Source organism: Anomaloglossus baeobatrachus, chromosome 12 (genome assembly GCF_048569485.1).
Source record: "Anomaloglossus baeobatrachus isolate aAnoBae1 chromosome 12, aAnoBae1.hap1, whole genome shotgun sequence".
In the NCBI taxonomy this organism is placed as follows: Eukaryota; Metazoa; Chordata; class Amphibia; order Anura; family Aromobatidae; genus Anomaloglossus; species Anomaloglossus baeobatrachus.
The window spans coordinates 54,826,485-54,850,277 of record NC_134364.1 but is presented as its reverse complement, the minus strand read 5'-3'; the positions used below and the strand labels follow the sequence as shown (position 1 = coordinate 54,850,277).

Here is a 23,793-nt window from a genome sequence, read left to right as displayed (position 1 = left end):
ACATCCTCTGTAAAACATGGTGGAGGCAACGTGATGGCATGGGCATGCATGGCTTTCAATGGCACTGGGTCACTTGTGTTTATTGATGACATAACAGCAGACAAGAGTAGCCGGATGAATTCTGAAGTGTACCGGGATATACTTTCAGCCCAGATTCAGCCAAATGCCGCAAAGTTGATCGGACGGCGCTTCATAGTACAGATGGACAATGACCCCAAGCATACAGCCAAAGCTACCCAGGAGTTCATGAGTGCAAAAAAGTGGAACATTCTGCAATGGCCAAGTCAATCACCAGATCTTAACCCAATTGAGCATGCATTTCACTTGCTCAAATCCAGACTTAAGACGGAAAGACCCACAAACAAGCAAGACCTGAAGGCTGCGGCTGTAAAGGCCTGGCAAAGCATTAAGAAGGAGGAAACCCAGCGTTTGGTGATGTCCATGGGTTCCAGACTTAAGGCAGTGATTGCCTCCAAAGGATTCGCAACAAAATATTGAAAATAAAAATATTATGTTTGGGTTTGGTTTATTTGTCCAATTACTTTCGACCTCCTAAAATGTGGAGTGTTTGTAAATAAATGTGACAATTCCTACAATTTCTATCAGATATTTTTGTTCAAACCTTCAAATTAAACGTTACAATCTGCACTTGAATTCTGTTGTAGAGGTTTAATTTCAAATCCAATGTGGTGGCATGCAGAGCCCAACTCGCGAAAATTGTGTCACTGTCCAAATATTTCTGGACCTAACTGTATATATACACACACACACACACACACACACACACACACACACACACACACACACAATATATACCTACACAGCAGGCAAAATACGTATTGAACAAGTCACCAATTTTCTAGGTAGATATATTAATAAAGGTGCTATTGTCATGAATTTTTCACCAGATGACGGGAGCAATCAATGCGATGTACACAGGCAAAGAGATCAAACCATAGATGTCAATAAATGTAGTGATGTGTAAGAATGAGTAATTACACAGGGAGAAATAGTGAACACACTTACTGAAATGTATTTAATACTTCATACAAAAGTCTTTGTTAGTGATGGCAGCTTCAAGAAGCCTCCTGAATGGAGAAGCTTGTCGCCTGCATTGCTCAGATGGGGTTTAGTCCATTCTTCCACACAAACACTCTTCATATCCTGCAGGTCCCAGGCTCCTTCTATGAACCCTGAGCTTTAGCTCCTTCTATAATTGTTCTATTGGATTCAGGTCTGATGATCGGCTCGGCCATTGTAGCAGCTTTATTTTCTCTGAAACCCATTGAGAGTTTCCATGTCTGTGTGTTTGGGGTCATTGTCTTGCTGAATTGTTCACCCTCGTTTCATCTTCATCATCCTGGTAGATGGCAGCAGATATTTATCAGGAATATCTCAGTACATTTGTTAATTCATCCTTCCTTCAAATATATGAAGTTGTCCACTGTCATATGTTGAAAAACAGCCCCACGCCATGCTGTTCCCACCTCCAACCTTCACTGTTGTTGGTGTTTTGGGGGCAATTTGCCTTTTGGCCTCCAAACATGGTGTGTTTTATGGCCTCTAAAGAGTTCAGTTTGGTCTCATCGGACAAGACAATATTTTCCCAATATTTCACAGGATTATCTAAATGTTGTTGAACAAACTTTAAACAGGCTTGAACCTGCTTTTTGTTCACCAATGGAGTCCTGCGTGGTGAGCATGCATACGGGCCATGGTGGGGCAGTGCATAACTTAGTTTTCTTTGAAACAATTGTACTTGCTGATCCCAGGTCTTCTTGTTAATTCTCCACAGATGTAATTGGCTTTTGGACAACTCTTCTGATAGTTATTTTCACTCCTCTGTCTGAAATCTTGCGGGGAGCACCTGGTCGTGGCTGGTTCATGTTGACATTATGTTCTTTTCACTTCTAGATTATGGTCCCAACAGCGCTCACTGGAGTCTTCAGTAGTTTAGAAATTCTTACTGTATGTAACCAATGCCATCAGTATGTTTTTCAACAATAAGGCCTCATTCACACACATCAATATTATTGCATCAGTGTTTTATCAATGTTTGTATGCCAAAGCCAGGAGTGGAACTCACTCACGAAAACTAAAATTTAAAGATTGACACCTGTTCTTTGTTTTGGAGACACTCCTGGATTTGGCATACAAATACTGATGGAATACTGAACAAAAATACTGATGTGGGAATGAGGCCTTAGGTTGCAAAGGTTTTAAGACAGCTCACTGGTTTTACCCATCATGAGATGTTTCTTGTGTGGCACCTTGGTAATGAGACACCTTTTTATAGGCCATCAGATGAACCAGCTGATATTATTTTTCACAAAGTGGCAGGATTGCTTTGTGATTACTGATGGATTTCACCTGGTGTCATGACTTTCCATGGCTTTTTCCCTCTCTCTTTCTTTATGTCTTCAATACTTTTTCCATGTCATTTTTCATTATTATACATCACTTCATTTATGGTCATCTATGGTTTGATTTGTTTACCTATGTGGATTGGATGTGTTGTTATTGACATCTAGTGAGAAATTCATGTCAATAACATCTTCAAAAATATATTTACATAAAAAAAATGGTGATGTTGCCAATTAGTGGTGTGGGCGGGGTTATACAGACAGAGAACTAGTAGATCTGCAGTAAATAATACAGCAATTTTATCAAAACTGCATCAAGCAATCAAGTAAGAGACATATCACTAGAATCAGGGTCTCTGTGCCTACATCATGCTGCTTTCAGATGGGGGAGCAAAAACTTGGTGACAGATTCCCAAATCATGTTTACTGCAAAAGTGGGTCATTCTTCAGTTCAATTAGTCACATGCAATCCAGGCTGTAACGTCTGCCCTTGACCACAGACTAAGGATGACTGTCACGGACAGACTAGGGCTAGCCACCAAATCGGCAGGATCTCAAGAACTCTGAAACCCTTTAACCCTTGTACAGGGATTTGGAATTACACAATGTCCAGGAGATCGCTGCCTACGGAAGGATGCAATCCAGGAAAGAGTGGTCGTCAGGCAGGGTCCAAACCAGGAGGCACAAAAAGGCAAAAATTTGTCATGCAGCAGCGTAGTCAGGAAATCAGGCAGAGGTCAAACCGGAGATGGCAGCGAGGTATAAAACAGCAGGCAGGAGAGTAGTCAGGAAATCAGGCAGAGGTCAAACCGGAGATGGCAGCGAGGTACAAAAACAGCAGGCAGGGGAGTAGTCAATGAACGGGCAGAGGTCAAAACACAGGGATCACTACTGAGAACAGAAACCAGACACTAGCAGGAATACAAAACTATCTCTGGCAGAGACCAGCAGACAGGAGGGGGAATTAGAAGGGTGTGGTGTCTTACCATTGGCTGTAGCGGAATGTTGGTGACTTAAGCTGGAAGACACACGCCACCTACAGTCAGTCAGTGGTACTGCAGGCCCCAGGGAAACCCAGCTTAGTGGATGAGCAGAGCCTGTGCCCACCAGAGCCACTGGCACCGACTTCTATCCTATCACCAGTACAGTCCACAGTTTGAACACGGCGTCGCCTGGTGATCGAGGCAGAAGTCGCAGGAGCGGACTCTAGTGGGGACGTGACACAGGCTCCGGTAGTGTAGAGAACACAATGGCTTCTTTTAAGGGGCATAATGATAGGTGGTGCACAGTGGCATAACTATGGTTCAATGGGCCTTGGGGCAAAATTTAGACCTGCCCCCCTCCTTATGTTGGTCAAATGTATGTAGGGTGGGCCCGGTCGCGGCTGCAACCCCTGCGACCTTAATCGTTACGCTCTTGTTGGTGCAGTCATGTCTCAGTTGCATCTTGGCTCTGATGCCAAAGGGAACTCAAGGGCCCCTCTGCTTAGTATTTTGTATTGGGGCCCAAGGGTTTCTAGATAATCTGTATGTACTTCTATATAAACTTACATAGGATACAGATTTTATATCTCGATTTGCTACTACGTAAACTGCCGTCAACTGTTTAATATTCAAAATATACAAATCTAACATTTTTCATCTTATTCCCCCTTTTAGAATCAAGTTTCTTACTGGGAAACGCACAGATTGTGGACTGGCCTGTAGTTTATAGTAATGACGGTTTCTGTAAACTTTCTGGATATCATCGAGCCGACATCATGCAGAAGAGCAGCACTTGCAGGTTAGTCACAATATTTCATCTTTATCCTTGTGAAGGCTGTAAACCTTTTAGTTGACCAGTTTCACCAAAAATCTATTTTCATAAATTTTTTTAAAAAAAAACCCTCAAATCAAAATGAATACAGAAGGTTCTCCAATCAGAACCCTCATATTAACTGACTGGCAGTGCTATACCCAGACAGATACTTTAATACTTTTTTTATCCCTGTGAATTAACTCCAGCAAAAAAATGCAATATTTGCTGCTTGATTTTACAACAAATTAAAAAACGCCCTATTACGGTAGTACACATAACCTATATAGGGTGGTGAGGGCCCCAGGGACCAGCAGTGGGTATACTTAGGGTCAGGTATCCAGCTCGGAGCATAGGTGTGGAACCTATCTAGGGTGGTGAGGGACCCCAGGGTCCAGCAGTAGGGATACATAGTATCAGGCTTGGCGCATAGGTGCAGAACCTATCTAGGGTGGTGAGGAACCCCAGGGACCAGCAGTAGGGATACATAGTATCAGGCTTGGCGCATAGGTGCAGAACCTATCTAGGGTGTTGAGGGACCCCAGGGACCAGCAGTAGAGATACATAGGGTCAGGTATCCAGCTTGGAGCATAGGTGTGGAAACTATCTAGGGTGGTGAGGGACCCCAGGGACCAGCAGTAGGGATACATAGTATCAGGCTTGGCGCATAGGTGCAGAACCTATCTAGGGTGGTGAGGAACCCCAGGGACCAGCAGTAGGGATACATAGTATCAGGCTTGGTGCATAGGTGCAGAACCTATCTAGGGTGGTTAGGGACCCCAGGGACCAGCAGTAGAGATACATAGGGTCAGGTATCTAGCTCGGAGCATAAGTGTGGAACCTATCTAGGGCGGTGAGGGACCGAGTGGACCAGCAGTAGGGATACATAGTATCAGGTTTGGCATATAGGTGCAGAACCTATCTAGGGTGGTTAGGGACCCCAGGGATCAGCAGTAGGGATGCTTAGGGTCAGATGTCTGGCTCGGTGCATAGGTGCGTAACCTATCTAGGGTGGTGAGGGACCAGCAGTAGGGACACATAGAGACAGGTATCTGGCTTGGCGCATATGTGCAGAACCTGAGAAGGGTGGTGAGGGACCCCAGGGACCAGTAGTAGGTTTGGTCAGAGGTCACCATCTCCTCCTTCCCTAGACACATGGTTTCCGTTCCCTTTCGTCGTGCGCTTGGTACTTCCCGGAACCTAGCGTGACATTGAGCCCACCTACCACAACAAGGTGACCTCATACTGAGAAGTCGTTACACTATACTGCCTGGTCAAAAAAAATAAAAAATGGAATCTGGAGGAAGTCACGTAGTTTTCTAATGTTCTAGTAGTTGCCAGCTATTTTTCTGTGACATGAATATGTAATGGCATGATATATACCAGGAGAAGATGCACAGGACATAGTGAATCAATAGAGGTTTATGGTTCTTTAGTGCCAAAATATCATCTATTCCATTTGGTTAAAAGCCCTTCTTTAACAAGAAGGTTAAAGAGGTTAAAGCTGTTGTCTGTGCTTAGACTGGAGAGTGTTACTGGACCCCAGGACTCCTCGTCTCTCCCTGCGGTTTCTTTTACATGTAGGGGACGGAAACCAATTGCTGTTGCATCTTCGGGTAAATTTGATCTTCATGCTTGAAATTTGTTTTTACGTTTTCAGTTGAGATTTCCATCACACACAATGATTTTAGGAGTCGACACAGTGTTTTATCCCATTTTTTTTTCTCCCTGCGTGTTTATTGTTGCACGAGGATAACTTGCTTATAAGCGAGCAGAGCGATCAATATGTGGCGCTTTAAGACTTTTAATATGTGCGCTGCCGTAAAACTAAAAAGACCAAATGGACGTTCCTCAGCTTGAATCGGCTTCTTATGAAAGCAAACAGTTTCCCCGAGGTTAAGTTACAACAACTCAATGGCATTTATCGGATTTTGTTGACTCATCCTCGGATCGTGATGTGAAAATGTATTAAAGGGTAAGACCACCGTTACAATCCATGCATCTAACATTACAAAGAAACTTTCCAAATACAGTGAACCCTCTCCGGGAACTCCACCATAGACTATAAAGACTCTTGGAGACAACCACCCACAAGCAATGAAAAGTGGTCTTCTGCAAAGTTGACCAACACGTATGATATATAGGGGATGGTCTTCTTTGAGTGGTTTCACTGTATAACGCATACTGACCCAATTTTTGGATAACCTTTCAATGCAGTTTTTAGAATCCCAATAATTATACCCACCAGAGACCGGGCATTCCTTTTTAAGAACGCACAGGTTATGCTGAAAAAAGGAGCCCCTTAGAGAAAGCTACAATGGGTCTCCCTACATGTGTTGGATCAGACCATTCATTTGATTATTTACCAAGCCTTAAAAGGGTTGTCCGAAGGTTAAAGAAATCCTCTACTTAGACAACCCCCTGTCATCCCCCTGAAAAATAAATAAGCCTATACTCATCTTCGGTGCGGCCGAGGTTCCAGGGATGTCTGAAGCCACAGTTCCAAGGCCCAGATGGTATTGTTATGACGCGCAGGCCCCGAGACCAATCAGAGCCCAGAGACTGTCTCTCTGCCTTCGGATATTTGAGCAGGATGTGAGTGCAGCTCTGACTTACTGCTCAAACATTCGACAGTGGGGAGAAGGAAGCCAGCACTGATTGATTGATGGGCCCGCATGTCATCGCCTCGGAACGCGGCTTCAGACATCGCTGGAGCTGCGGCTGCACCACAGGGGGGTATAGGCTTTTTTATTTTTTACAGGAGTGAACAAGGCAGATGAGTACTTGGACAACCCCTTTAATCTAAATAACTGTCTATTACCCAAATCTAAACTAATTTCTAATAAGGCTACATTAAAAATTCACTACCCTTCACTGACTACACTATCTAACCACTATTGAATTTCCCCCCCACTTACTATCTGATGTTGCTTTGTTTGAAAATCTCAGTGCATGCTGGGATAGTTGAACAAATTGTCATCAGTGGGTATAGGCTGCGGTCACTGTCACAGCCTTTGACTCCTCCCTGAAATGAAGAGTAATCAGTGACGCTCATTTTAGGGGCTGGTCTGGTCCTTGTGTGCTGTCATTGTGCGATTTGCACAGTGACAGTGCAGACTGTGTTACCAGCTCAGATCAGTATAGTTCGCAACACAGAGCAGCACGCACTGTCATTGTACAGCATTACTGTATCTAGTGGTGTACAGAAACCGAATGGCATCACTACATGGGCGGTGCTGGTCTTTGAATGCCACTAGGTACCCTGATACCATGCACTAACAGTGCAAGCCACTCTGTGTTGCCAGCTCTACTGATCTCATCCACAGTCTCTGCTCCCTGATGGCACTTTGAGTATCCCAGCATGTACTTGGATTCTCAAACGAAGCGTCATCAGAGAGGGAGTAGGGAAAAAATCAATGGCAATTAGTGTAGTCAGGGAAGGAAATTTTTAATGCAAAAAATTAGATTAGCTTGGGGAAATAAATAGAGAGGGTCAGCTTATAATTCAGACAACTCCTTTAACACTCAAAGTCCAATTAGCCATTTTTGGTTTATCACAGCACCTGTTACAAAACTCCCCTGTCCCGGTCTTGATCATTGGCAAGCATCATCAAGCCTATATTACTGCCAATTAAGCAGTCCAGCCAGTCCTAACTAATCTTATCACAATTCTCACGATTAACCCTTGGGTGCCTTAACTGGCTTAACCCTTGAGCTGCCCTACATCTCTTCTGACAATTTAGACTATGACCCAGCTCCTCCTCACTATGCCTCTTCTCTCCAATACCACATGTTGAGTTATCCTCTAGTTTGCTCCACCGGCCAGCAGCTTCTCCCTAAACATAGACCAAGGTTCTCTTGACTAAAAGGTCAGATTTCTGTATACGGATGAAATGGTAAAAAGCTCCCTCTTCCTGGACCCCACTAAGCAGAATGGTTTGCGGCTGACTGCCAAAGGTAATCTGTCAGCAGGTTTTGCAATGTAATCTGAAAATGGCATGCTGGAAGGGTTAAAACACAATTAGATAAGTGTCTCTTATTAAGGTACATGCTGTTTACTTTCAATGATTGTTTTAGCACTAGGACCTTATCATTGCTTGGTCTACATCAACTACAGCAGAATGTGAGTCCTGGTCCTCTGATAAGCAGCTTACCAATTTTAGACTTTGTACATAGAGAGCCTAGTGTGAGCCGGGTTAGCTCTCTCAGCTCTACTGCATTGTTAAATCTAAAAACTGTGATTGTCACAACCGCTGCACCCAGTAATCTAAGTGATACATTGTTGGATTCAGGATCTCTATTCCTATATTATGCTGCTTTCAGATGAGATAGCAGAAAACTGCTGATAGATTCTCGTTACAGCACACTAATATATAAAAAATATTAATGGAAAAGTTAAATACTGGGTAAACACTTGAGTTAAAACATTTGCCTAATACATTGCAAATACTGTAGTAATTACTAGCGAGTACAGACATAGGATGAGCATTAGGGAGACTGAAGTATTCCTAATAACTCTTGAATCAGTGCAACAAAATGTATAGTATTGAATGCTATGCTGTTAGAACTGCTGTTAACTGATCCGGAAAACGGAAGTTCTAAATTCCCCTGTGTGAACAGTGACCAATGGCAAGCACTGCTTCATTTACGGTTTATAGGAGTGGTGGTCACAAATGTTCATGGAGCAACCCACGGGGCCTTGGGAATACTCGTCGCCAGGCCGGTGAGGGTTAGGGGATGTCACGGGTGGCCCTGCCCGGCTTTGTGACCCCGATGTGTCCACAAAGGGATTGGTTGTTGGGATTGACAGTGGGGATGATGAGGATGAAGGAGGTTGAGGATGTTGGGAGCAGTTGTCTCATGACGTCACCTGTCTTGTGCAGCCAGGGATTAGCTGCCGCTGCAGGTGCTGAAGGTGCATGGTGTCACAGCTCGGATGGATCGGCTCCCCACAGATAGAGCCAGGCCCCAGGGAAGGATGATGGTGAAGGTAGTTGTCTTTGGCGCCGAAGCGCAGGGCGATGGCAAGGACGAGTTACCACAGTAGTTGCGGTTCAAGGTTTTTACTCACTGTCCATTAGCTGCCCACGGGGGGCCAGATTCTGCCGTGACGGGGCTCAGCCGATCTCGGATAATTCGGAGGTCACCACCGGTGTTCCCACTGTATATTCTTTCTGGTCAGGGTCCCTCCAATTCCAGTGGGTGGACTTTCAAACGGGCTATGGGTGTTTCCTGCACTCTCCGCAGACCCTGGAACCCCCAGTAGCTGTCGAGAGCCTGGGCTGAGCTGCCTGCTCCAAGCCCCGGGCCTTGTAAAGCTCCCAGAAGTGTAAAGTGATGCCTGGACCGAGGTCCTGAATGTGTCCCTCACCCCAAGCTGTGCCCGGGGGTAACTGCTCAAGTGTGAAGAAGTTCCTTCCTTTTCCCCAAGTGGTGCCCTCCCCCCTAGTGACCGGAACAGTCCCATGCTTTGTGATGGCCACCCCCTCTGCCTACCCTAGGCCAATCCCAGTGGGAAAGCACCTAACTGTGTGTGGTGTGTGAATGTGAGAAACACCAGTGATTAACCTCTTCCTTACCCGGGATTGCACCTTAAGTGATATGCAGTACCCTGTAGAGACTGAAGCCTCAGGGGCGCTACATTCACTACTTTGGAGTATGGGCTTGTCGTTCTTGGGATCAGTCTACCCCAACAGTCCTGCCTTTTTCATCTCTCCTGTGGATAGGTGATACATTTTATTTATGGGACAACTATTTCAATCATTTAGTATTGAGAAGTTGATATTCTAATTTGCATTCAGAGACTGACATGAGTACCAGTTCTCCAGATTCTTCTAAGAACCTGGCTACACATGCACGCTCACTCAAGTGCACATTATGGGATGGGATACAACAAAAAACATGAAAAATGATCCGGAGAGGAAGGAGCCACTTTATACTATATTCTGCCCCGGGCGGTCCCCATATGCATTACATCTTGCCTACACGCTGTATGTACATCTTGCTACAACATAAAATCAATATAAATCATTCACACAAGACCTCCCTGCACAGCTATAAACATGTCCTACAGCCAAACATGATGCCCAATTAACTGGTGAGGTTGCATGGATTTCCCCAGTACCCAATAATCAGGGCACAAGCATAATAAGGATACGTAAACAAGACTGGCAAGGGATTCATTAACCAAGCGCAGTATACAGACAAAACAAGTGTAATGTGAAGCTGCATTAACAAAACACCACTCGTAATGTTTCATCTAGAAACAGGTGTGACAGTAAATTATCACCGGTCCATTAAAGAGAAATGAGATTTTTGCTTCTTTGTACTGCCACGGGGGTGTCATAATTTGTGCAATTGTAGCAGCTATGTAATAAGTATATTACGGGATGATCAGTTTAGGCACGGACCCCATCTTCTTCATACTGATGTATTCTCAGCATCAACAGTAGAACAAAAAGACCACGAAACAATAATGTAATAAACAGTGATCAGCGAGCACTACCACCAGTTAAAGGGAATCCGTCAGGTAATTTTCTAGTACATTACTAATGTTATTTTTAAATACGGCATAAGGAGACCTTTCAGTATCAGTAAGTTTTATTGCTCTACCTCATCCTGTTATCTTGTAAACTTTGAAGAATTCAGTGTGACATAGTAACTAGTCAAGAATATGTAAATTTAAATACCAACTGCAACTGCCCTACTCCCTCCTCCCACCTCTCAGTGCTGGCATCATTGATAGTAAATATGAAAAGAATTGGGTGGGTCGGGAGAGCAGTGAATATGCAAATTGTATTTCATACACTTGACTAGCGTGCACAAGACACTGAATTCTATGGAGCTTACAGCAGGATAACAGAATAAGGTAGAGCAATATAACTTACTCATCCTGAAGGGTCTCCTTAAGCGCAATTTAAAGATAATATTAGTATTCTACTACAAAATCACCTGACAGATTCCCTTTAATGTTTGGATGGGCGAGACTCAAGTATAATAGAAGTCAATGGGAAACTTGAGCATTTTGCCAGAAGATGCTCGAGTTCCCCATTGAATTCCATTATACTCAAGTGTTCAAGTTGCATCCATCTGAGCATCCAACTGCTTATTACAAGTACCAAGCACCCGAGCATGGTAGTGCTCGCTCATCACTAGTTACGAGTACCGAGCACCTGAGCATGGTAGTGGCCGCTCATCACTAGTTACGAGTACCGAGCACCTGAGCATGGTAGTGCCCGCTCATCACTAGTTACGAGTACCGAGCACCCGAGCATGGTAGTGCTCACTCATCACTAGTTACGAGTACCGAGCACCTGAGCATGGTAGTGCCCGCTCATCACTAGTTACGAGTACAGAGCACCCGAGCATGGTAGTGCTCACTCATCACTAGTTACGAGTACAGGGCACCCGAGCATGGTAGTGCTCGCTCATCACTAGAGATGAGCGAACCGGCCGTGGTTTGGTTCGAGCTTGGTTTGTCGAACGGAGGTCTAGTTCGAGGTCGGTTCGGCGAACCCATAGGAAACAATGGGAGGCAATCACAAACACATAAAAACACCTAGAAAACACCCTCAAAGGTGTCCAAACAACTCACAACACAACACAAACACATGGGAAAGTGACAAGGACAAATACTCATGCGAAAACAGAAGAGCTGGACAAGGAAAAAGAGGAGGAGATATAGGCATGGCATGCCCTTCTAAAATGATGTAAAACACCGCAAGGTGACTCAAAGCAGAGTCTCCCTTTTTTTCCAAAAATTGGGCCACACAGACACTCACCCCTTCAGTGGCAGCACTTGTGCCCCAGTTATACACTTCACAGGTAGATTTGCATCAAGCACATTCAAAAATACGCCATCCTTAACCGTCCCCAGGATGACACCGGGGTAGGTAGCTAAGTCTTTGCTGAACCATGACTTGTTCATCTTGGATGATTTTTAGAAACACTGCAAGCAAGGGTTACTCCAAGCGAAGTCTCCCTTTGTTCCAAAAATTGGGCCACACAGACACCCACCCCTTCAGTGGCAGCACTTGTGTCGCGGGCGGGGAGGAGGCCGTCGCTACTGCGCTCTCGCTAATGCTCGGGTCCGGCGCTGCTGCGGCTGCTGCTGCTGCTCGGTGGCTCGAGCGGTGGGCCGGATCCGGGGACTCGAGCGGCGCTCCTCGCCCGTGAGTGAAAGGGGTGGTTGGTTTGGGAGATTTAGTCCGTGACGCCACCCACGGGTCGCGGTGAAGATAGGCACCACCGCTGCTGGTGACGGGGATCCCGGGAGCGATGGTAGGGAGCAGCTGGGATGTTGTTTTCCCCCTCCGTGGGTAGGGGTCGGTGGTCCCGGGGCCCGGTGATGTTGTGACGCGGAGGCAGGGTTGGTGAGGTGCAGGGTTGCAGGGACAGCGCGGCGCGGTGCCGGATGGCACGGGTGTACTCACTCAGCAAGAAAGGTACAAAGTCCTCGGTAAACCAAACGGGTGGATGGACGGGTCCCGCAGCCGGCTGCAGTGCTTCTCCCCGGACAGGTGATGGCGGCTGTCTTTCCCTGCACCTTGATGTTCTCTTTCTGACTACTATGGATTCCCAACGGTAGTCCGCTCCCCGGTGTATGGGTACCGGAGGAGCCCGTTTGCCCGCAGACGCTGGGCCTTGGGTCTCTAGCCTTAGGCGGTAGCTGTATACCCTCATGGTGTGGGCTGTTGCCTTCAACCAGGACTTTTGCTGTTGTGAAACCCCTGGGGTTCCAGTCACATTCGGATCTGACTATTGTCGGCGGCTCCAAGCCTGGTCGGGGTCCGATGGCCCTGCCTGTGTGTGCTGGCTTCACTTCGCTCCCCGGTCGGTACCGGAAGCCATCGCCCGCCCCCGGTCCTACGGTTCCGCGTTGCTCCACCACTCCTGCAGACGGCCACCACCGTCTGCCAGCCTTGCTGTCAGTGCCTGGGACACAAACCCAGACACCCAAGTGCTTGCTCCTCTCACTTCAAACTACTACACTGTTCTGTCACTTTTCCTGCCTCCAGGCCTGTGAACTCCTCGGTGGGTGGAGCCAACTGCTTAGCTCCGCCCCACCTGGTGTGGACATCAGACACTGGAGGGAGGCAACAAGGATTTTTGTTTGGCTGGTGTCCCTGTCTAGTGGGGGGTGGGGGTGTTTGGATGTTATTTGTGACGACCTGGCTAGGCCAGGGCGCCACACTTGTGCCCCAGTTGTACACTTCACAGGTAGATTTGCATCAAGCACATTCAAAAACACGCCATCCTTAACCGTCCCCAGGATGACACAGGGGTAGTAAATTCCTTGTGGATCCATGACTTGTTCATTTTGATGAACGTCAGTCTGTCCACATTGTCACTGGACAGACGCGTGCGCTTATCTGTCAGCACACACCCAGCAGCACTGAAGACACGTTCAGAGACAACGCTGGCAGCTGGACACGACAAGATCTCCAAGGCGTAAGTGGAGAGCTCTGGCCATTTTTCAAGATTTGAAGCCCAAAATGAGCAAGGCTCCATTTGCAAAGTCATGGCATCGATGTTCATTTGGAGATACTCCTGTATCATCCTCTCCAGCCGTTGACTATGTGTCAGACTTGTTGTCTCTGGTGGCCTTGCAAAGGATGGTCTAAAAAAATTATGAAAAGATTCAATAAAATTGCTGTTACCAGCACCAGATACGGTCCTACTGGTACAGGTAGACTGTTGAAGATGACGAGACCGTCCCATGTTTGTCAAGTTACAACTGGGAGATTCACTCCGTGCACCACGGTTGTTTGGTGGAAAAGCTGAGCTAAGATCGAGTAACAGCTTTTGCTGATACTCCTGCATACGTGCGTCCCTTTCTATGGCTGGAATGTCACAAAATTTGGACTTGTACCAGGGATCTAATAGTGTGGCAATCCAGTAGTCATCATCACTTCTAATTTTGACAATACGAGGGTCATGTTGGAGGTAGTGTAGCAAGAAGGCGCTCATGTGTCTTGCGCAGCCATGTGGACCAAGTCCACGCTGTGTTTGTGGCATAGAGGTGCTAACCGTTCTTTCTTCCTCTGACATCTCCCCCCAACCTCTTTCAACTGAAATTTGACCAAGGTCTCCCTCATCTGCTGAGTCTTCCATGTCCATGGACAGTTCGTCCTCCATTTCTTCATGTTCTCCTGCACCTTCCTCAACATTTCGTCTGCTACCATGCGCCCTTGTTGATCCCTGTCCCCCATGGTCCCATGCCTGCCGCCTTGGTGATGATGAACGTCTGGACCTTGGTGATGTTGTCGCTTGCGCATATGAATCCTCCTGTACTTCCTCCCCTTCCTCTTGTCCCATCCCCTGACTCCGAATAGTGTTTAGCGTGTGCTCCAGCATGTAAATGACTGGAATTGTCATGCTGATAATGGCATTGTCAGCGCTGTCGAAACTGTGCAGAAGGGTGCATAGGTCCTTGATCTGAGACCACTCCATCAGGGTGATCTGCCCCACCTCTGCATCTCGTTGGCCCAGGCTATACATCATGACGTATTGCACCAGGGCTCGGCGGTGCTGCCACAGTCGCTGTAACATGTGGAGAGTCGAATTCCAGCGTGTCGGCACATCGCATTTCAGGCGATGAACCGGCAGGCCGAAAAACGTCTGGAGCGATGCAAGTCACTCAGCTGCGGCGGTTGAACGGCGGAAGTGAGCAGACAGTTTTCGTGCCCTGTTCAGAAGGCCATCTAGGCCGGGATAGTATGGTAAAAATTGCTGGACAACAAGGTTCAACACGTGAGCCATACAAGGCACGTGTGTCACCTTGCCCAGGCGAAGGGCCGCACCCAGGTTTGCAGCATTGTCGCACACGGCCTTAACAGGCTGCAGGTTGAGTGGAGACAACCATTTACCAAACTCAGTCTCCAGAGCTGCCCACAACTCAGCCACTGTGTGACTCTTATTTCCAAGACATTTCAAGATAAAGACCGCCTGATGCCGTTGCGTTCTGCTGCCAGCATAGTAATGAGGGGTGCGTGATTCCTTCTGCGCAGTTACAACGCTGGTGGCCTGACCAGGCAGGCTTGGGGCAGAGGTGGAGCACCCAGACGAGGTTGAGGAGGCAGAAGCAGTGGAGGAACTTGGACAGACAGAGGATTCACACACAAGTCGTGGGGACGGCAAGACTTGTGCAGCAGACCCTTCACCATCTATCACCATAGTTACCCAGTGCCCAGTCAGCGACATGTAACGTCCCTGTCCATGCTTACTGGTCCAAGTATTGGTGGTGAAATGCACCCGTTCACACACAGAGTTTCTCAAGGAAGCGGTGATGTTGTGTGCAACATGCTGGTGTAGCGCAGGCACACCTTTCTTAGAGAAGTAGTGGCAACTGGGCATCTGGTACTGGGGCACTGCGACAGACATAAGGTCTCGAAAATCCTGTGTGTCCACCAGGCGGAAAGGCAGCATTTCGGTAGCCAAGAGCTTACAGAGGGATAAAGTCACCCTCTTAGCTTTGTCATGGGTCGCAGGAAATGGCCTTTTATTTGTCCACATCTGAGGGACAGAGATCTGGCTGCTGTGTGTAGACGGTGGTGAGTAGGGTGTCCCTGGAAAAATGCAGGTTTGCGAGGAAAGTGCAGGCGTAGACATGATGTTGCCTTCATCCAACGTTGGTGCTATCGATGTCTGAGAGAGCTGTACACATGCACTTGTTTCCCCTTCTAAACCAACTGACGACCTACCAAGCAAACTGCCTGTTGCGGTTACAGTGGTGGAAGTTGTGTGTGGAAAACCAGGTGTGACAGCTGTCCCCACAGTTCTAGAAGATGAAGAGCGCGCGGATGCACTGGAAGGGGCAGGCGGTGGTTGGTTCGCTCCGCTAGGCCGCATTGCAGCACGGTGAGCTTCCCACTGGGACATATGATATTTATTCATGTGACGATTCATGGAAGCAGTTGTCAAACTGCTGAGGTTTTTTCCTCTACTAACAGATTCCCGACAAATTTTACAGATCACATGATTTGGGCGATCCTTTGCAAGGTCAAAAAAGGACCAGGCTAGGCAAGGCTTAGAGGACATGCGACCTGCTGAGCCACCCCGACTAGTGCTCAGAGGCAGAGTGGTGGCTGAGGATGCAGTTGTAGACGTGCTACCAGTACTACTCCTCTGTCCAGGAAGGTGCAAGGTAACTTCGTCGTCAGTTGCATCCTCCTCCACCGCCTCTGTTGACCTCCTCGAGTGCCTGACTGTGGGTTGACAGTAGGTGGGATCTAGAACTTCCTCATCAAGTGTTGTGTTTGCACTCCCCTCACCCTCAGACCGAGCCTCTTCCTGCCCTGACCGAATATTTAAGTTGTCATCTCAATCTGGTATCTGCGTGTCATCGTCATCAGTATGTTCCTCATTGTCTATTACAACAGGTGTTATAGTTTGTGAATAAGGGTCAACATTATGCTCAGAAACTTGCTCATCACGGCCTGAATCTGAGTCACAAAGGTTCTGGGCATCACTGCAGACCATTTCCTGGTCTGTACTCACTGTAGCTTGGGAGCAGACCTCTGATTCCCAGGCAATAGTGTGACTGAACAGCTCTGCAGACTCAGCCATCTCTGTTCCACCCTACTGTGCAAGGTGGATGGAGACTTGAGAGCTGGGAGAAAGCAAGTGTGATTGGGATGACAACTCAGAGGACTGGTTTTTTTTGGATGCGGTAGTTGAGGTGGAGGAGTGGGCACTTGTTGGACCACTTGAGATCCATTCAAGCGTGTTATTTTTTTTGGCATCATCTACCTTTGTTCCAGTTGTTCGTGTCCGTAAAAAAGGGAGCACATCGGATTGTCCACGGTAAGTAGTAGACATCTTACTTTTGCTGGTAGATGGTCTATCTTCAGCAGATGTTAATGGAGCTTTGCCACCTTCCCCACGGACACAAACTTTTTTTCCTTTTCCAACACGCCTGTTCCCCTTTCCACCAGCATCTGTCATTTTATCACTCATTTTGATTGCGACAAGATTGTCCACTTAAAATGTGGTAGTAAAAATTGAGAGGTGGTGTAGATTGCAGAGGTGGTCTAGCTTTATTAACAGCAGAAGAAACAACACAGACTATCCCTGACAATGCAACTATGGCCCTTAAACTGGCAGCACAGTTTGCAATTATAATAGCTTAGTAAAAATGAGCTTGAGGGTGCACTGCAGAGGTGTTGGAAATTGCTTGGCACCAGTGGGACACTAATGAAGTCCAACAGCCACTTTTTGGATGCCACTAAGTTTCCTCAGTGTTTGCTATTATAATGGCTTAGTAAAAATGAGCTTGAGAGTGCAATGCAGAGGTGCTGGAAATAGCTTGGCACCAGTGAGACACTAATGGAGTCCAAGAGCCACTTTTTGGATGCCACTAACTGGCAGCACTCTTTTCAATTAAAATGGCTTTGCAAAAATGTGCAGGAGGAGAGAATGCAGAGGTGGTGGGACTTGCTTGGCACAAGTGCCACAATAATGGAGGACAGCAGCCACTCTTTGGATGGCACTAACTGGCAGCACTCTGCAATTAAAATGGCTTTGCTAAAAAGGGCAGGAGGGTACAGAGGCCGGGTTGTGGGTCAGTGTAGAGGAAAGGAAGCCTCACTTTCTATCCCTCGTAATGGTGAAATGCAGCGAGGAAATCCCTGAGCTTAGCTACACAGACGCTGTTATCTGTAGCAGTTAAAAACTGTTTCCACGGACCTGACTGTCACCTATGGCTCTGAGCCGGATGGAATGAGCCCTGAAAAGGGCTGAATTAAACTTCTATCCCTAATCTGTAGAGCGCTGTGTGTAGAGCGTACACAGCAGGATCGGCGGCAGGAGCTGCGTCAGCGGTGACTGTCACCCAGAAGCAGAAGGCAGATAATGGCGTCTAGACGGGAAAATGGCCGTATTTATAATGCAAGGACATGTGACATGGACAGCCTATGACACATGCCCTTGCTTGTCTGGCGAAAAGTCCACTTAGCTGTGTGTGTGTCTGGGATTGGCTGACATGCTGGCCCGCCCCACTACACGCGCGCTTAGGGAAGGAAGAAAAGAAAAAAAAATGGTGATCGCCATTATCCCAGCAGCAGTGATCTGAATGCGCTGTTCCCGCACACTATACACTGAAATTTCATAATAGTGTGAGTCACAGAGTGACTTACACTATTACAGCGGAAAGCCAGCTAGGAATTAGCTTGGCTTTTTGCTGATAGAACTGTTCTCGAACGTAACTCGAGCTAACGAACATTTAGCAAAAAGCTTGAGTTCTAGTTCGATCTAGAACAGCCCCCAAAATCACTCGAACCGCGAACTGGAGAACCACCAACCGTGCTCAACTCTACTCATCACTAGTTACGAGTACTGAGTACCCGAGCATGGTAGTGCTCACTCATCACTAGTTACAAATACAGGGCACCCGAGCATGGTAGTGCCCGCTCATCACTAGTTACGAGTACTGCGCACCTGAGCATGGTAGTGCTCGCTTATCACTAGTTACGAGTACTGAGTACCCGAGCATGGTAGTGCCCGCTCATCACTAGCTATGAGTACCGAGCACCCGAGCATGGTAGTGCCCGCTCATCACTAGTTACGAGTACTGAGCACTTGAGCATGGTAGTGCCCACTCATCATTAGTTACGAGTACCGAGCATGGTAGTGCCCGCTCATCACTAGTTACAAGTACCGAGCACCTGAGCATGGTAGTGCCCGCTCATCACTAGTTACAAGTACCGAGCACCTGAGCATGGTAGTGCTTGCTCATCACTATTTAGCAAGAGACAAAGACTATGGGAAAAATGTCAACATTCCAAATTACAGAGGTGCCTACTGATGTGTCCATGGATGGCAAAGCATTGTTTCCCATCCTTATGTTTGCATGGAACTATTTGGAATTGTGATACCCTGCAGTCTTAAAAGCACTACGATCTGCAGCATTAAGATATGGACTCCTTTAGTGACTTTTTTATATGCATGTATCAAAAATGTTTAGGTATTTGGCTTGTACATCCTCTGTATATTATAGTACATAGTAGACTGCAGAATGAGGTAACTATGAATCTGTCAGTGAGCTGGTTCTGGCAGCTGATTTCCTCTAAGCTAGGTAATGAACACATCACAGCTGAACTGCACTTGAGGTGATTAGAATTCAACAAACCTGCTATGAGAATGAGCTGACCGTTACCTCCTTCTACAGTCTGCCATCGACCTATGTACTGTAATACATAGAGGCTATAGGAGCCAAATGATTGACAAGTTTAAAGTGCACCAATTACCAGGATTTTCGTATATATCCTAAAGCCAGTGCTATACTGGCACTATCAGGCTGAGTCTATACATACCTGGTAGTGGTCAGCTCGGATGTTTAGGTTTTGAAACCCAAGAAAGTAAAGTTTATAAAATGAGCAGCTGCTTGAGTGACAGCAGCTGAGGATCAGATAATATCTGGGGGTATTCATAGTTATCCCCTCTGGTCACATGGGTATGACCTCACACAGGTCCTGCTAGTGAAAAAGTGAATGGATTGTATAATACTTCTGCTAATTCTAACAGGGGGAGGGGATAACTATGAATACCCCCAGATATTATGTGATCCTCAGCTCCTGTCACTCAAGCAGCTGCCAATTTTATAAACTTTACTTTCTTGGATTTTAAAATCTAAACATCCGAGCTAACCACTACAGATATGCATAGAATCAGCCTGATAGTGCCAGTATAGTGTCGCGGGCGGAGGAGGGGACGCTGCGCTCTCCCACTGCTCGGGTCCGGCTGCCCCTGCGGCTGCGGCCTGCTGCTGCTCGGTGGCTCGAGCGATGGGCCGGATCCCGGGGACTCGAGCGGCGCTCCTCGCCCGTGAGTGAAAGGGGATTGTTTTTTGGGATTGTTTGTGGTCCGTGACGCCACCCACGGTTGTGGTGATGATGTGGACACCACCGCTGCTCTGTCTGGGGTTCCCGGGAGTGATGGTATGGAGCAGCTAGATGTTGGTTTGCCCCTCCGTGGGTAGGGGTTTTGGGTAGTCCCGGGGCCCGATGATGGGGGGGTCAGGATGGTGGACAGGCGGGTTATGGGGCCTGTGGAGGTGCAGGGACGCAGGGGTAGCGCTGTGCCGCACGGCACGGAGGTACTCACTCAGCCCAAGGAAGACGACACAGTTCACGGTAAACAAACGGCTGGTTGGACGGGTCCCTCGGACGGCTACGGTACTGATGTTCCCTGCAGTTAGCGGTGACGGTCACTTTCCTACACCTAAGTACGGTTCTTTGGTAGCGATGGATTCCCACCGGTAACCCGCTCCCCAGCTTGGATATGAGCCGGGGGAGCCCCTCTCTTGCCCGCAGGCGCTGGCCCTGGGAAACTGGTGGCCCTGGCGGTGGCGGTGTCTCCCCTTCATGGTCGGACTGTTGCCTTCAATCGGGACTTGGTTGTTGGGAGACCCGGAGGTCCCCTCCACTGACGGATTTGGCAAATTATGGCGACTCCTAGCCTTGCCGGTATCCGAAAAGCCCCTGCCAATGGTGCTGACTGCTCTTCGTATACCGCTCCGGTACCGCCGGGCCACCACCCGTCCACAGTCCTTTCAGCAACCTCCAAGCAGCCTCTCCTGCAGTCAGTCACCGCCGTCTGCCAACCTTGCTGTCTCAGTCCGGGGCACACACCCGGACTAACTTCAGGCTTTCAACTGTCACTTTCTCTGTCACTTTTACTCCTCTCTCTTGCTCCTCTACCACTTCACTTCCACTCTAAAACTCCTCTGAACTGAACTCTAACTGGTTTTCCCGCCTCCAGGGCTGTGACCTCCTCGGTGGGTGGAGCCAACCGCCTGGCCCACCCCCTGGTGTGGACATCAGCCCCTGGAGGAAGGCAACAAGGATTTGTGTTTTGACTTTGGTGTTCCTGCAGGGAATGTGGGGTGTGTGGTGGTGTTGTGACCTGTGGTCCCTGGCTTGCCCAGGGCGTCACAATAGCACTGGCTTTAGGTTATATACGAAAATCCTGGTGATTGGTTCCCTTTAAATGAAACCCAAGAGAGACCGATACAAAGGACACAGCAGCCACTATTTATAAAGTATATTGAGCTGCGGTCTTGATACACTTTTTACATCCAGCTGTCTCTGGAGGGGGGGACATCTGATCAGTGGTGGTGCCGGATGTCAGACCTCCACCAATATGATATGGTTCATAAGTACAACATCAATATAAAAAACCTAGAACACCCTTTTAAAGAGGACTTGTCATAAGTGGCCAGTTTTTGCCCTTATTTTATTCCTTTGCTAATAAGCGTGACATTAGTTATTTTTTTAAAATCCGCCTTAAGGCTCTAGACATATGTTTTATTTTTAAATGTAGGGTTAATTTTTATGGTTTTTAGCAAGGAGGCGTGGCTCACAGGATCCCCAGGGGCATGTCTTTAGCCTGCTCTTCATTATTACCTTGTGAGCACCACCCCTTTGGTTAAAGTCCATAAAAATGATTCCTAAGTAAAAAGGCTCATATCTCAGGAACCGTAAGGGGGATTTAAAAAAAAAAACCAAAAACTAAACACTCAATGATCAGGGGAGACGCAGGAATAAAATAGGCCACTTTTGACACATTAACAGGCCCCCTTTAAGTCTCTGGACTGATAGCTGCGTTCCTTGCTGTTCATAGCACAAACCGATGATTTGCTCATGAGACTTATTGTGACGCCCCTGGACTATCAGGTCGTCACAGGGTATTGTACAATCTGCCCTCCCGTGCAGTATCCACCTCCTTCTTGGTTTTGGGTCCCTAACCATATGGTGTTGCCTACATCAGCTAATCAAATCCTAGATACACCCTGCACCACACCCACCAGTGGACGGTCTGAGTGGAATAGAGTCGCCCACTTGGGGAGGTTGGAGAGGGGAGAAAGGTCAGGGGTGTCAGAAGGAGAGAGTTGAGCTTGAGAAGTGAAAATGAGGGGAGGTCAGGAGCTGGGCTCCTGGGAAGCTATCTAGGTGGCAGACGGTGGTCTGGGCCTAGAGAAGCTGGAGCCCCGGTCACAGGGGATCGTGACAAGGGGCACGGAACTGTCGAGGAGGACAGCTGGTGGCCTTGCACCATCACCGGGCTGGGACCAAGGCACGACTGGGTACGTGGACCCTAGGTCGGGGAGTAGCTTCAGGCAACCTGACAATTTACCCGAGGAGAACGGAGCCTTCAAGATCCATTCCCTCCCGCTCCAAAATCGGGGTACTAGCGCAATGAAGGGGATAGGACTTTCCCACTACACAGTCCAGAAAATCCCAAGCGTGAACCCTGAGAGCAAGCTCCCACACTTAGCCATAGTGGGGAGCGGGACCCTGCAAGTTCCATACTACCGGGACCAATAGAGAAATAAACTTAGTGCCAGGAGACAGGTCACGGATCACCAGGCAGCACCATTGGGGAAGGGACCCGAACTAGCTCCCCTCAGCGGCAGCGGTGTCCAGAACTTTGGTTTATCCAGTTGTCGGTGTCAGCTTAATGGACTGAGTGAGTACGAAAGTGACCCCTTCACTCCCCACGGCACTCCCCAAAGACCATCACCGAATCGAGGGGCATTCCTCCTACCCGTGGAAAGTCACAACACCTAGCTGCCCCATTCCATCACCCCCGGGTACTCTCAACTGCAGCGGTGGTACTCCAAATTACCACATACCACGGGTGGCGTCACAAACTCTAATACATCCCCCTGTAAATATCCCCTTCATGTGAGTGGCCGCACGACCCCCGGGTCCGGAGACCCTCGAGCCACCGTGGATCCGGATCCGAGCAGCCCGGCTACTGACACGGGGGCGGCACATTATTGCATTTATGCTCATCTTACAGTTTTCCCTTTATGTGACTTTTCATAATATTGTGATTTGTTCTACCCTTTTGAGTGCAGTTTATATTTTATCTGAAATTCTATATAACATCTATTTAAATGTTTAAACCTTCTATTTACAAACTGTCAGTTCCTAATAATCGTCAGTGCGGGTATCTCCTCTCCTGCAGCTTCATGTACGGGGAATTGACTGATAAGAAGACGATTGAGAAAATCCGCCAGACTTTTGACAACTACGAGTCAAATTGCTATGAAGTCCTCCTGTACAAGAAAAGCAGTATGTATATCGCCCCATTGTGTGTCTTACAAAGCGCGATAACTGAATAAATATTTTACAGCACTATATGTACCGTTTGCTCCGAGACTCCAAGTTGATACTTTTCAGAAATGACCCTCCCCCGCTCTCTCTTTATCCTCCCATTTCCAATGTTTCTTGCTTTAATTCTCCTTTTTATGATTTTATTTCTGCTCTCTCTATTCTACCATTTCTCAAACTTCCGGATAGTCCATGGATTATAGAATATGTGTCCGCTTTCTCCCAAATACAGTGCCACTCCTGCCCGTAAGTTGCAAGAGGACAGGTCATTGCGGCTCAATAAAGTGAATAGGGATCAGTTGCAATACCAAACGCAACCTGTGGTCAGGTGTGGCGCTGTTCCTGGAGAAAAGCAGCCATATTTTGTCCATCTTCTAATTTTAAATACACCAAAAAATATATGCAAGCCAAATTATGTAATTCAATTAACAACATCTTTATTATTCATTAAAATACATAAAATCGAATGGATCAACCCAAGTGACGGATGGAATAAATGAGGAAAACCTGGCACCTGTTGT

General features: G+C 47.5%; 1 protein-coding gene across 4 annotated transcripts in view; it reads left to right on the top strand.

Annotated features, from left to right (window-relative positions):
* KCNH5 (potassium voltage-gated channel subfamily H member 5) overlaps positions 1-23,793 on the top strand; it is a 332,203-nt gene that overhangs the window by 72,511 nt on the left and 235,899 nt on the right. For all 4 annotated transcript variants that reach the window (XM_075330810.1, XM_075330809.1, XM_075330808.1 and 1 more), the window contains exons 3-4: positions 4,022-4,145; positions 23,127-23,233. In XM_075330810.1, coding sequence (XP_075186925.1) covers positions 4,022-4,145; positions 23,127-23,233 — 231 coding nt within the window. The remainder of the gene's footprint in view (positions 1-4,021; positions 4,146-23,126; positions 23,234-23,793) is intronic.